Source organism: Wallemia ichthyophaga, assembly GCF_000400465.1.
Source record: "Wallemia ichthyophaga EXF-994 unplaced genomic scaffold scaffold12, whole genome shotgun sequence".
Taxonomy (NCBI): Eukaryota; Fungi; Basidiomycota; class Wallemiomycetes; order Wallemiales; family Wallemiaceae; genus Wallemia; species Wallemia ichthyophaga.
The window spans coordinates 226,469-239,772 of NW_008806285.1; the positions used below are offsets into that span (position 1 = coordinate 226,469).

The 13,304-nt window shown below is 41.8% G+C and overlaps 5 protein-coding genes across 5 annotated transcripts; all 5 read right to left on the reverse strand.

Annotated features, from left to right (window-relative positions):
• Positions 1–46: 46 nt before the first annotated feature.
• On the reverse strand, positions 47–2,899 carry J056_000919 (Copper-transporting ATPase 1; the record flags this gene model as incomplete). The annotated part of the gene is made up of 5 exons (XM_009270547.1): positions 47–212; positions 251–438; positions 483–2,603; positions 2,651–2,770; positions 2,828–2,899. The coding sequence occupies 5 exons, from the start codon at positions 2,897–2,899 to the stop codon at positions 47–49; spliced, it is 2,667 nt and encodes an 888-aa protein (XP_009268822.1).
• Positions 2,900–2,974: 75 nt separating this feature from the next.
• Positions 2,975–4,051, reverse strand: J056_000920 (uncharacterized protein; the record flags this gene model as incomplete). The annotated part of the gene is made up of 3 exons (XM_009270548.1): positions 2,975–3,588; positions 3,637–3,681; positions 3,727–4,051. The coding sequence occupies 3 exons, from the start codon at positions 4,049–4,051 to the stop codon at positions 2,975–2,977; spliced, it is 984 nt and encodes a 327-aa protein (XP_009268823.1).
• A 90-nt stretch (positions 4,052–4,141) lies between these two features.
• On the reverse strand, positions 4,142–5,631 carry J056_000921 (Tubulin alpha-1A chain; the record flags this gene model as incomplete). Its single annotated transcript, XM_009270549.1, has 4 exons — positions 4,142–5,395; positions 5,448–5,479; positions 5,525–5,564; positions 5,611–5,631. The coding sequence occupies 4 exons, from the start codon at positions 5,629–5,631 to the stop codon at positions 4,142–4,144; spliced, it is 1,347 nt and encodes a 448-aa protein (XP_009268824.1).
• Positions 5,632–5,967: 336 nt separating this feature from the next.
• Positions 5,968–11,687, reverse strand: J056_000922 (Cytokinesis protein sepA; the record flags this gene model as incomplete). The annotated part of the gene is made up of 9 exons (XM_009270550.1): positions 5,968–6,474; positions 6,521–6,819; positions 6,864–6,990; positions 7,033–7,116; positions 7,160–7,228; positions 7,271–10,246; positions 10,290–10,613; positions 10,658–10,805; positions 10,852–11,687. 9 exons carry the CDS (start codon positions 11,685–11,687, stop codon positions 5,968–5,970), a joined length of 5,370 nt encoding a protein of 1,789 aa, XP_009268825.1.
• Positions 11,688–11,902: 215 nt separating this feature from the next.
• Positions 11,903–13,265, reverse strand: J056_000923 (Eukaryotic peptide chain release factor subunit 1; the record flags this gene model as incomplete). The annotated part of the gene is made up of 2 exons (XM_009270551.1): positions 11,903–11,974; positions 12,021–13,265. The coding sequence occupies 2 exons, from the start codon at positions 13,263–13,265 to the stop codon at positions 11,903–11,905; spliced, it is 1,317 nt and encodes a 438-aa protein (XP_009268826.1).
• Positions 13,266–13,304: the final 39 nt, after the last annotated feature.

Sequence of the window (13,304 nt, forward strand, 5' to 3'; positions counted from 1 at the left end):
TCTAGTTGTAATCAGATCCCATATCTTATTTAAACGACCTGTAAAATCATTCTTCATCTTGTTTGTGATCCTCTCTCCTTCTTCGAATCTTGGCTTCCTCCACAGCTTCAACGTTAGGCTGTTTACGACAACTGAAACTGACGAACACGCCATCGCCAACCCTGCCATCATCGGATGTAAATGAATATTCCAAGGCAAGAACATTCCCATAGCTAATGGTATAAAAATTGTGTTATACCCACAAGCCCACAAGAAGTTCATCTTTATCTTCTTCATTATCGCTTTTGATAACTTGATTGAGTTATAAACATCCTTGATTTCTCCTTGCCTCATCAATACTATATCTGCTGCTTCAATTGCAATAGATGATCCAGAAGCCAAAGCTATTCCCACGGATGCTGCAGCAAGTGCAGGTGAATCATTTATTCCATCTCCCACCTGTACCTATATTAGTTTTTTTAAACAGTAAAATTTCAACTGACCATTGCTACACCTCCATCATTATCATCAATCATTGTAATCACCCTTTCTCGCTTTCCTTTCGGACTAACACCTGCAAATACTCTATTTTTTGCTATAAAAGCTTTTTCTGCTATTGACAAAGCGGTGTTCATTTGATCACCAGTCATCAGGTAGCTTTCGATTGAGATATTCGATAACGACCTAATTGTTTCTCTAACATTTGACTTAATTTCATCGCCAAGTGCGATTACCACTATTGGTTCTGATTGAATAGTCACATATACTATTGTAAAGCCTTTTTCTGAATTTATATTCCTAAACTGTTCCAGGTCCTTTGGCTCTTTTATTCCTTTATGCAGTATTGTTTGATTACCAATTTCGACTTGCAAATCAATTGAAGACTTATCGGATAATAACAAGGATACTTCTGATTCAACACCTTTACCTGTATGTGATAACCAGCTCTTGATTGAATAGACATCGTCATTATTATTATCAACGATAACTTTATTGTTGAAATGATTCATAATTGCTTGACCCAGTGGGTGCTCACTCTTTGATTCCACAATCGATATAATCTTCATCACTTGCTCTTTTTTGAAACCTAATGAATGATAACCACCTCTGAATGCATCATCATTCCATGCAACAGAAGTAACGTTAATGTTCCCTTCAGTTATTGTACCAGTCTTATCCCAAACTATTCTTCTAATTTTGCTGGCTTGCTCTAATGCTTGACCACCTTTTATCAAAATTCCATTCTGAGCACCAACACCTGTACCAACCATTACAGCAGTTGGTGTTGATAATCCTAAAGCGCATGGACATGCGACAACAATAACTGAAATGCAAAGTTTCAAACAAACTGCAAATCTACTAACACCAATTTGATTGAATATGTGAGGTAAAGAGGATTTTGGTATAATCAAATAAGAAAGTATCATCCAGACCGAGAATGTTAATAATCCAAGTAAAATAACCGTTGGCACAAAGTAGCCAGCAATTCTATCGGCAAATGCTTGAATAGGGGCTTTAGAAGTTTGAGCATCTTCAACCAACTTTACTATTTGCGATAATGCCGTATCTGTACCTGATCTTGTAACACAAACATCAATAGATCCATTTATGTTCATTGTACCACCGGTAACAACATCCCCTTTTGATTTGGGTACCGGTATGGGTTCACCTGTAATCATACTTTCATCAATTAATGAAGTACCTTTACAAACACAACCGTCTGCAGGTAATCTCTCTCCAGGTACCAACTTAACTATGTCACCCTTTTGTAACAATTCCGTTGGTATCTTTTTTTCGTCGAAATGTACTTGATCTTGGTTTGATTCATCATAATTTGTGTAAATAACAGCTGAACTTGGAGCCAATTGTAATAAATCTGATAAAGCTGTACTAGTTTTACCCTTTGCTAGATTCTCCAAGTATCTACCAAGCGTGACAAACGTAATCAACATTGTTGATGTATCAAAAAACGTTTGAGGTATTACGCTATCACTAGACCAAGTGAAAACGCTTGATACCATAACACCTGCACTATAAACAAAAGCAGCTGTTGTACCAAAAACAACTAAAACGTCCATTGTGGCTGATTTGTGAAGTAAACTTTTATAAGCCGGCTTATAGAAGAGTTTACCGATTCCAAATTGAACTGGAATTGTTAAGACTAGACAGATAAGATCACCAATTGTCAATCCACGCCATAAGTTGAAGATAACAAAAGGTTTAACTGAAGGTATCATTGGTAAAAGCATTCCAATTAGGAAGACGGGTATAGCGAATGTGGAGGAATACTTCAGAGCGTCTTTCCATTGATTAACTTCCTTGATTCTAGATAAGGATTTTAATTGACTATCATTCCTGTCATCACGGATCATTGAATCGAAACCCGCATCCTGGATGGCTTCAACGATATCTCTAACGCCAATTTGATCAGCATTATAATGAACTCTAGCGAATTCCATTGGTAATGAAATATCTGACGAGATAACGCCATCTAAATTTGATAAAGCTGATTGTATTGATGAAGTGCACGAAGAGCACGTCATGCCATAAATGGAGATATCAATAACGGACTTTGAGTTTAAATTAGTCAAAGCTGTTGCTTCAAATCCCATTTCTCCTATTTCCTTTTATAATTTTGTCAAATTGTCTATAAATAGGTATTACAACTCACGTTAGCGAGCTTTTCAGGATCCCAGTAATCTTTGATATAATTTATAGTTGCCTTTTCTGATAACAGCGCGACTTGAATGGATTCAACCCCTTGTAATTTCCCTATATAACTCTCGATACTCTGTAACGTAAGGAAGTCAGCGTAAAGAGAAACAATGAATAATATTAGATGACAAACCTGTACACAAGAGCTACATGTCATGCCTTCTACTTTAAGCGTGCAATTCTCGATTGCTGTACTTTCCATCATGAAAGTTGCGTTGTACGTCCAAAGCTATTAATCAAATGCGATAAAATCCGTGATACAAATAAAATAAATTATCAATTACTCTAATTCCTTCATAGACCTTGTAGCAGTACCGCGCTTTAATGGTTTCAATTGATCATCAGAGCGCTTCCAACCAATGACATTTATAATCTGGAATGTGGCGGGTATAGTTCCATCTTGGTTGCCATGTAATGATTTGTAGATCTCTGAAGCTGCTATTAGAGTATCCCTTGAAATATGCGTTCTTCTTCCATTTATTGCGTTTGATTCACCCATGAACTTGAGATCCTCCATCAATTCGAACATTGAAGGATAATTAATGATGAGATCATCAATATCAATAGTCAGTAATGTAAATCCAGCTCTGTTCATTAAATTGCCGACATCTGTCGTATCTGTCATTGGTGAAACATGAGGACCGAAGCCACCCCAGCGTTCTTGTTCAGCTAGTTGTAATGAAGTGCGTAATTCAAATAACGTATCACCACCAAATAAGCATCCCAAGAAAGGGCTATCTGGTTTTAATGCGCGATTAAATTGAATCAAAGCACCAGGTAAATCGTTAACCCAGTGTAAACCCAAAGATGAAACGATAATATCAGTTGAATTGGGATTGAATATGTTATCAAATGAAGGGTTCTCTTCATCAATTTGAATCCTATTTGGTATCTCTAATCACGATTAGCTGAATATCAGCCATTTATGAAATTCAAGCTTACTAGCAAAGTATACATCGCTATCTTGATCTCTTAAAACAGCTTTAACTGTTCAAATTGTGAGAATAACTCAATGAATTAAAAGTAACTAACCTGACGAATCAGCGATGTTTATATCATCAGCCAATTCCTCTTCATCTAAAACTCTTGCAGCCTGATTGGATCCACTGCCAATACAAATAGCTTTAGTGTATCTCCTCTTTATATCAAGAAGCCTGTCCCTAAAGCTCTCTCCAACCTCATTCTTTATATAATCTACTGTCCTTGAATCTTGTAGGTTACTGGCTGCTACTTCCTTTTGCCACGTCTTTGTACTTCTATCAAAGACATTAAAAACTGAAGGCGTAGGCTTTTGAATTGAATTTAAATTTGAATGAGTTGCAAATCCTCTGAGATTCTTTATATTTCTCAATATCATGATAAATGCACTGGTTAAAGAGGTGAAATGTAAATTTATTTTCAAAATTCAACAATATACGGATATCATTGGATATCATAACGCTGTAATTTAATATTCTCCCTCTTCCTCAACTCCGTCTGCAGAATCAACTCCAACTTCTTCGTAATCCTTCTCAAGTGCTGCAAGATCTTCTCTAGCCTCTGAGAATTCACCCTCTTCCATACCCTCTCCAACGTACCAGTGAACAAAGGCGCGCTTTGAGTAAAGTAAGTCAAATTTGTGATCAAGACGTGCCCATGCGTTTGCGATTGCTGTGGTGTTTGAAAGCATACATAATGATCTTGATACCTTGGCGAGATCACCACCTGGAACCAAAGCTGGTGCTTCATTACAGATACCAAGCTTGAATCCAGTTGGACACCAATCAACGAATTGGATGGTACGCTTCGTCTTGATTGTTGCAACTGATGCATTAGCATCCTTTGGTACAACATCACCTCTGTAAAGCAAGCAACATGCCATATATTTACCTTGACGTGGATCACACTTAACCATTTGGTTGCCTGGGTCAAAGCAAGAGAATGTCATCTCTGAAACCGAGTTTTGCTCATGTGTTGCTTTCTCTGCTGATATTATTGGTGCGTAAGATGCCAATGGGAAGTGAATACGTGGGAATGGTACCAAATTCGTTTGGAATTCGTTAAGGTCAACGTTAAGTGATCCATCGAATCGAAGTGATGCAGTAACTGATGAAACAACTTGAGCAATAAGTCTGTTCAAATTGGTGTAAGATGGGCTTTGAATACCAAGTCTGTTACGGCAAATATCGTAGATAGCCTCGTTGTCAACCATGAAAGAACAATCAGAGTGCTCAAGTGTAGTGTGCGTAGTGAGAACACTGTTGTATGGTTCAACAACTGATGTTGACATCTTTGGTGATGGGTAAACTGAGAATTCAAGTTTCGACTTCTTTCCGTAATCGAGTGAGAGACGCTCGAGGAGAAGTGCTCCGAAACCAGAACCGGTACCACCACCGAATGAGTGGAATACAAAGAATCCTTGAAGACCTGAACAGTTATCCGCAAGACGACGAACTCTGTCGAGTACTGAGTCTACGAGTTCTTTACCAACCGTGTAGTGACCACGAGCGTAGTTGTTGGCTGCGTCTTCCTTACCGGTAACCAAAGTTTCTGGGTGGAAGAGTGATCTGTATGGTCCAGTTCTAACCTCGTCAACTACGTTTGGCTCAAGATCGACGTAGATGGAACGAGGAACGTGCTTGCCTGATCCCGTTTCAGAAAAGAAAGTTGAGAATCCATCATCGTTAGCTGATGGTGAATCTGGCATAAGACGACCATCTGGCTGTGAATTTTGTTATTATTGAGTTCTGTTTATGTGAAAATTTTCAGCTTACTGAGAGACCGTGCTCAACGGTGTAGAGTTCCCCTGATACGCGTTAAATTTGATTTCAATAGATTTTAATCAACCCACAGCAAGCGTTACCGATTTGTACACCTGCTTGACCGACGTGCTATTGACAGTGAGTTGACGTGGCGCAGGAAATAGTTTAGACTTACGACGGAGATAACTTCACGCATTCTTAATTATTTATTGAATTTATTGGTATTTAACTGAAAGGGGCCTTGACTCTCGCAAATAAGGGTGCTTTAGAGAAAAGACTTGGTCGTACGGACTCAAGTGCGTCGCGTCTATAGATACGTGATGTATAAAATTTACAAGTCAGTGGAAATCCAACTCAAATATCATTCGTAACTTTGAACAACTTTTCATTGCCCCAGTCTCACCTCTTAACTTCGTCTCAATCTCTTTTTGACTTTGGCTCCTTACTCAATTCACAACGGCATCAAGTCATTTATATCTAATTGATTGCATGCAATTTCAAGTGGTATGACATAAATATTAGTTTCAGACCGTTACCCAGCATCTTTTGCAAACTCATCGCTGTGTTCCTCATTTTCATCATCGTTGAACCTAACCTCTTTTCTGTCTTGATCGTTGCTTAAAGGTGACGTACTGCTACGATCGCTAATATCCAACGAACCTTCATTTGTATGCACCTCGTTTTCATTTGCGCTCTCCTCTATCGTCTTTGTTAAAGGTGCCAGGAATCCATTATTCTGCAGTGATGCCAACATATCTGCTGCCATAGCTGCTTCATTACCTGGACCTGATAAATCTGATTGACTTTGCGAGGCATGAGGTACAGAGCTCCTTCTGTTTCCCTTCCTGGCTCGCCTTCTAGGCGCTGTGTCTCCTTGCTTGAGCTTGTCGAGCAATGTATCCATTATTGACTCGCCCTCTGGGTCCGTGTAAGCTGCTTGTATTGCTGCTCTTTCTTTAACTCTAGCTTCTTTAGCTTGACGTCGCTTTTCAATGCTCGCCTTCTCCTCTGCGTACGTCTGGTTCTCATTTTTACATTTCTAATCGTAACATTAGTCAAAACCCACAAAACACTTTAGTAAATACCTTGTAAGAAGCCAGAAATTGCTTAAACACACCAAAGAACTCCGAAGTCGATGGTAACTTGTCAAGTTCACCATAGAAGCGAGCAGTGTTCTGATACGAAGCATCGGCCAAAGCTAATCTGTCAACCATGCCATCTAGCTTCCCTTTAGCAACTGCAGAAAATTTCCACATCTTTTCAGGGTACCCATCTCGAGGGGTAATAGATTCCGGATCATTGAAGTGATTCTCCAATTCCAACAACAAGTGTTTCAGCCCTTCTCTAAGATCTCCTAGACCTTTCCTCACATCCGTCAAATTTACTACTAACGTCAGCTTGCGGGTTGCAAGTATATATCTCACTAACCTCTGTAAGCTTCAGCCGGCTTTGACAACTCATCAATGAAGAGCTCCATGTCAGTGAACTGCTTTGCTACGGTTCTCTCGAGGAAGTGAACCAAAGTAGTTCCATTTGTCGACTTGGTATCAACCATCTACTTCGCGTTAACATATTCCACAAACAAATGCACTCGTACCTTATTTAAACTGGTGATCTTAAAACCGAAAGCTCCACCTTTAACACCTTGAGCATTCATGTAATTACCAATCAGTAACACCAGCTGCAGATAATTAGATTATATGAAATCCCCTATTCTTACTCACCTTCAACATTTCTATAAACCTTGGAGCAGACATTAGACTTTCAGATGCCTCATGAACTACATCAACGCTCTGCCGATGTTAGAAGAATTATGTGCTTTTGTAATGACTCACTTCACTTAGAATATTGTACACCTCTTCGAAAACAGACTTATAAAGCATACCCTCGATTCTAGGTCCCATTCTTTCTATCTTGATCAACTGAACCATTAGTCTGTCTGCAGGGTGCAAAGTAACAAGAACCTCAGGGCCTGCATCCTTGTAAGGTGCCAATTTACCTGCCTGTTCAGGAGTCGGCAGAACCGGTTTCAACTCGCTCAAGAATGTCTGCGTACAGAAGTCCTCGTCAAATGAAAGGATTTTTGAGGCGATCTGTTCGGGGGAGTATTGCTTTACCCGCTGCATCACAATTTCGATTCTCTTCTGCGATGAAACGTCTAGAACACTTATCAAGTCCTTGTCCTTTTTCTTGTTCATCAAATTGAGGACTATCTGCTTACTCTTAAAATCTTCTTCGAGTTCAATCCACACACCATCACGCTTTAATTGGTTAAACCATTCTGTTTCAGGAGCCTCGTTCGTAAGACCCCAGACAGTCTTACCGAGATGATTTTGATTTATTTTATCCCACTGTAGCTGCTTCATCTTCTGACTCGCGGCGTCAGGCAGCTCTTTACGAGCATGAGCACTATACATAGTAGAAGTAGGTCGTGAAGAGGGAGGGATTGGCGGAGGAGGCGGAAGACCGGTGTTAGTAGCTGGTATTGCTTGACGTAGACCACCAGACTTGAGTATGTTCGCAAGTGAGGCGTTTGGTGTTGTAGTACCTGGTGGTGGCGGAGGTGGTGGCGGAGGAGGTGGAGCTCCCTGAGATGACGCTTGAGAAGTTGGAGGTGGGGGAGGCGGTAAAGGTATAGGGCCACCAGCTCCCATGGCAATTACTGGATTTCCGACCGGTGGAGGAGGAGGAGGCACAGGTATAAGACCACCTGTTGTCATAGCACTTGCAGGATTTCCGACTGGAGGGGGAGGAGGCGGCACAGGTATAAGGCCACCTGTTGTCATAGCACTTGCAGGATTTCCAACCGGAGGTGGCGGTGGGGCTGGAGGAGCTGGAGGAGCTGTAGGGGGTGTAGATTCTGCTGCTGGCATTGAAGATAAAAGATCTTTATCATTTGTGGCGGACGTCTGATCCGTAACATCCGGTCTACCAACCCCTTGGTGTTTTTTGAGGTTCTTAGTTTGCTTTTGTAGCATGGCTTCAAATGCATTGTTGCGGGTTTCTGATGAGTTTTCATTAATGGAGGCCATGGATGTCACTTGGGTATCGTCACTTTGGGTAGTAAACCCGCTAGCATGAGTCATAGTTGCATCAGACTGCTCCTCGTCAGTCTGCGATTCTTCAGTAACTGCTGGCATCTCTGAATCCGTCTTTGATCTGTCGTCTTCATCTTTATCGTCTTCGTCTAAGGGTAAACCTGAAGGCGTCCTGCGGCCTCTGCTGCGAATCTCTTCTAGGTAGGCCGGTTCTATACCAAGTTTCTTATGACTTTTACGTTTACTGGACTTTTCTTGTGGACTTGGTGCTGTCTTGGAAATTGACATCGAACTATTATCTACATCAATCTCCCGAGAACTACTCACGTATGGACCGTTACTAGGTTGGACACTCATAATCGCACTGTCACTCGAAATCCTCTTACTGCTTCTTTGAGGTTTACCTGAAGGCATAGGTCTAGCCAATGCTTTTCGCTGTTGTACGTTGTAATCCACATCCTTTGGCATGTTCTGATATCGTAGAACCCTTGGGCTGGGTTGCTTGGGGCTTTCACGCTCTGATCTCATAGGTGTCAGCTTACCTTTACTGACAAGATTAACGTGATGCTCCTGTACTTCTTCATCTTCTGCGTCCATGAATTGTGATGCACGACCCTCATCCTTTGTGGCTGTGATGCCTGAACTTTCCGAATCCCTGTTCTGTGGTGGAGCTTTGACTACACCCAGACTGCGTCCAAGTTTAGCACCTCTTGAAAAAGGCTGATCACCCTTGCTAGGTACCTCTATTTTTGGCTTTTTGCTTGGACTTTCTGCCATTTGTTCAGCTTCTTGCTCGGCTCCTTGCTCATCGACATTATTCAATGCGTTCAATGCGTCTGTACCCTCTAGCTTCTTAACAGTCTTGTGCCGAGCAAGTCGTCTTTCAAGGGCAGTGACGAACTCGCGTTGCTGAGACTTTTTCCCATCAATACCAACTTCATTTTCAACTGATATGAGATCATGGAACCCTTTCGTCTGCTTAAGCAGATTAAACAATTCGCGTATGAGTGCCTCCAGTTCAGTAATCTTCTCGCGGAGTCTATCTTCAAGTTCTTCAGAGTGCTCTTGGACTTTATGCATCGCCTCCCGCGAGATACTCAGTGATTCCTCCGTCTCGTTCAGTTTCCTTTGAAGCGTGTTGACTAATACCGTATCTGAAGATGACGACGCAGGCAAGTCAGTCGCATTATAAAGCGCTACCTCCTGCTCAAGTGCATCCTTTTGTCTCCTGGTTTTAATGTGTTGCGCGTGTTCATTTTCCAGCTGATTCTCTAGCTTCTGCATTCTGTCCTGATCGGTAAAGCGAGACACAACATTTCCAACAGATACGTTAGCTAGCGATGAGAAGTCTGTCGCAACACCACCCTTCCCGTCCATCACAATTGACGATATGAGGCTATCCACTAATTGAAGATACCTATTCTTTGTCTCAGGATCACTTGGAAGCAGTAGCAAGTGTTGTAATACGGCATGAAATAAGTCTCGACCTCTGGAACCTTCAACAGATGATATTAAAGCCCGAAAAATGTCTTCAGTCGTTGTAAGACTACCAAAGAATTGTGATTTCTGAGATTGCATTAATAACTCGTGATCCTCTTCAGCCAATTCTTCGTACTCGAGGATGATGTCCTCAACACGGGGATGCTGAAGGCTCCTCAATTTGTCTGTGACTCTTTTCAAACCAGATAATTCCAACTGAGATCTAAGAAAATGACGTACGTCTGGATCTTCCGGCAAGCATACGAGTTGATTGACAAGAAGCAGATTCACCACCTTGATATAATGAGTTGATTTTCACAAACTGACATTTACTCACGGCATAATCAACCAACATGCTATCAGCAGATATAGCGTTCTTCAATTCATCGCTTGCACCCACGAGCGAGCCCATTCGACCCCTACCGTCAATGGTAGCTTCGAAAGATTTGAGCCATGGATCGAATCTCGAATTCTCCTCGTAATGTGTTTGCAGTGCGTCGAATGATCTGAGAACAATCGAGTGGCCTCGTGGTTTATCCCAAGAGATCAAGAAGAGTAGAATTTCAACAGCCTGTCTTCGAGTTTGAAGTTGTGGGCTCATTATAGACGCCGCTAAGGATGTCACAATAATTGGTTGCGAGGATACATCGCTAGCACCAGACTAGAGCCCATCAGAATACTGAAGACAAAATAGGGAACACCTACAGGATAGTTTACCACGTGCCGCATGCACTTGACGATTTCTGCTTCAAGTATTGCGTCGCCCTCTCTCTTAACCGTGCGATGATTGATGGTGTGTAACACATTGGCCAAAACGGAAGGACCGCGAAGCTCAATAAATTCCTTCAGCCACCTAAACATAGATGAGTAATATAACAACAAATTGTCATTCCACTCACTCGAGAGGCATTGTACGCAAGCTGACGGATAGATGAGAAACGTCAGTGTGTAAAACGTTACCACTGAGGAATTTGCGAATGTAAGCTTGAGGGGGGTCATCAGCATGCCCAACAAAAGCACGTGGGGAGGAAGTAGAGGATTTTTCGCTTCTGCCGTGTCTCTTGACAGCTTGCTTCTGCTTCAAGGCGCTACTCTGAAGCAAAGCACGCTTATTATCTTGAGGCAAAGCTCTGAGTCTCTTAGCTTCAGAGTCACCCGGAGCTATGGATTGAACAAAGATATCGAAATGATCCTCAATCTCAGCCTCTGAGAGTAAGTCAACATTCTTTATAGAGATACCACCTGTGCCAAGTTTGCTCATGGAGGAGGAGCTTTGGGATCTTACAGAATTGAATGAAGGGGATGATTCAATACTTGCTAAGTTAAAGTCGTTTATTGACCTCGAAGGACCAGCCTCGTAAAAAGCATCGCCGCTGCCCAAGAAAGAGGAGAATTGCGATGAGCGACCTGAAAAGAGAGAATTTCCATCAGATTGCATCCTAGAATTGCGTTTGGTGGGGAGAGTGGAGATCATTGATGACGAGGTGGGTAATCTACCTGCGTCGATCGAGGACGAGCTGTGATATGAATCAAGGGTGGGGCTACGATAAGGGTAATCCTTATTAGCGTCATATTCAATATTTGAATTTAAATTGGAATTGAGATTTGGATTGGTATTTGGTGCAGAGATGGAACCGCCAGAGATAGCTGACTTGTCAACGTCGTTCCACTCATAATCTGCTTGGATCTTTGAGCGTGATTTCTTCTTTGAAGACAGTGAAAATATTGAGTCCATTTGGACTGCTTTTTCACTCAGTGGTGGTGATAGTACTGGTCCGACCAAGACAAATTCAAATCAAAGCCAATATCAGCGTCATATTGCAGCAAAATTAAATTGAAATTCTTCTTCTTTTATTACAATTCTATGTCTTACGATTCAAAGCGTCTACTTTGGCTCTGACCTGATACCGCAATTGGGCTGGTATACACGGACGCGCCCTATACGCCACTTCATTCATCATCTGAGTCGTAGAATTCATCTGACATATCTTCATCGAGTGCGGCAAGGTGTGCCAAGTCGACCTATTTCGTATTAGCACACTTCGTTATCATCTAATCCAGCATTCACCTTATAACGGAGTAGACCACCTACACCACCAAATCCGCGAACAAATTGAGCACCTTCTTGCGATTTGTCAGTTACAAATTCCAAGTTTGCACCAAATTCCTTGTAATTCTCTGCAAACCATTCTAACAAAGATTGTGGTTCACCGATTGGCTCCATTTCAGAACCAGTTGAAGGATCAGTGAACTTTGAACGATCGTCTTCCTGTCCTTTGTTTACGTGAAGTACAACTTCTTCGCCTGCAGCATTGCGAAGCTTGTGACGAGTGACTTCAAGATTCTCAAACACAATCAAGTCCTTGACAGCACCAAGATCTAATGCACGTAACGTATCCTCAATACCAAAGCAGAATTTACCAGTGTCTAAGGAAATTTCATCAAAGTACTTTGAGATAAGCTTCTTCTCTTGTACGAATTTAACATTCTGCAATGACTCGGAAGATAAATCGATTGCTTGGTTGAAACCATTCTCACCACCGTAAGAAACATCCACAATTTTAACAATCTTTGTCGCCAATCTTGGGTCAAAGAGATCCGATTGACTCAATTCAGTCTTAAAGTCTGCACTACCAGCGAGGACCAAACCAGCAACATTGATCTTGTCATTAGTAATAAAGTGCTGAGTGGCGAACTCAGCAACCTTTCTAACGTAGTTGTGGCGCTTTTCATCACGGAGACGGGAGAAACGCATGGCAGATTGACCACCACGTCCGTGCTTCTTTGGTAGATCAACGGTAAACTTCTGAATAACCTCTCTAGTGTTTCCGGCGAGTGTACCAAACAAGGAGCCACTACCATCCATAACGATGAAACCAAACTTTGTGTCAGATTCGAGCAACTCCTGTAGGGCTTCTGTGTGGAACTTGTTATCGCAAAGGTAAAGGGAGGTGTTTATAGGGCGGTGAGGTTCGAAGTCAATAGAGACCTTCTTCTCTTTACCGTCATCGGTGACGATTGTGCCTACGAAGAGAACTAAACCATTGTTGGGCATGCGAGTATAGAGCTTGAGACGCTGCTGAGTGGAAGTGATGGCAGCTAGAACAGAGAGTCTATTAACACGTGATTTAATGTTTGAAGCAGTACCGTATTCCTGCGTAAGCATACCACTGAGTTGAGATATTTGTGCTCTACCGTTTGAGATCAAACTGATCATCGAGGTACCGTTACCTCTGACAGAGTCCAACCAGCGAATAACCCTCTTCATCTTCCATATCTGCACATTTTGTGCTGCAATATCGTCTGAACTCATATCGTGATGGTGGTGGTGGAAGAATTTATATAACCAATT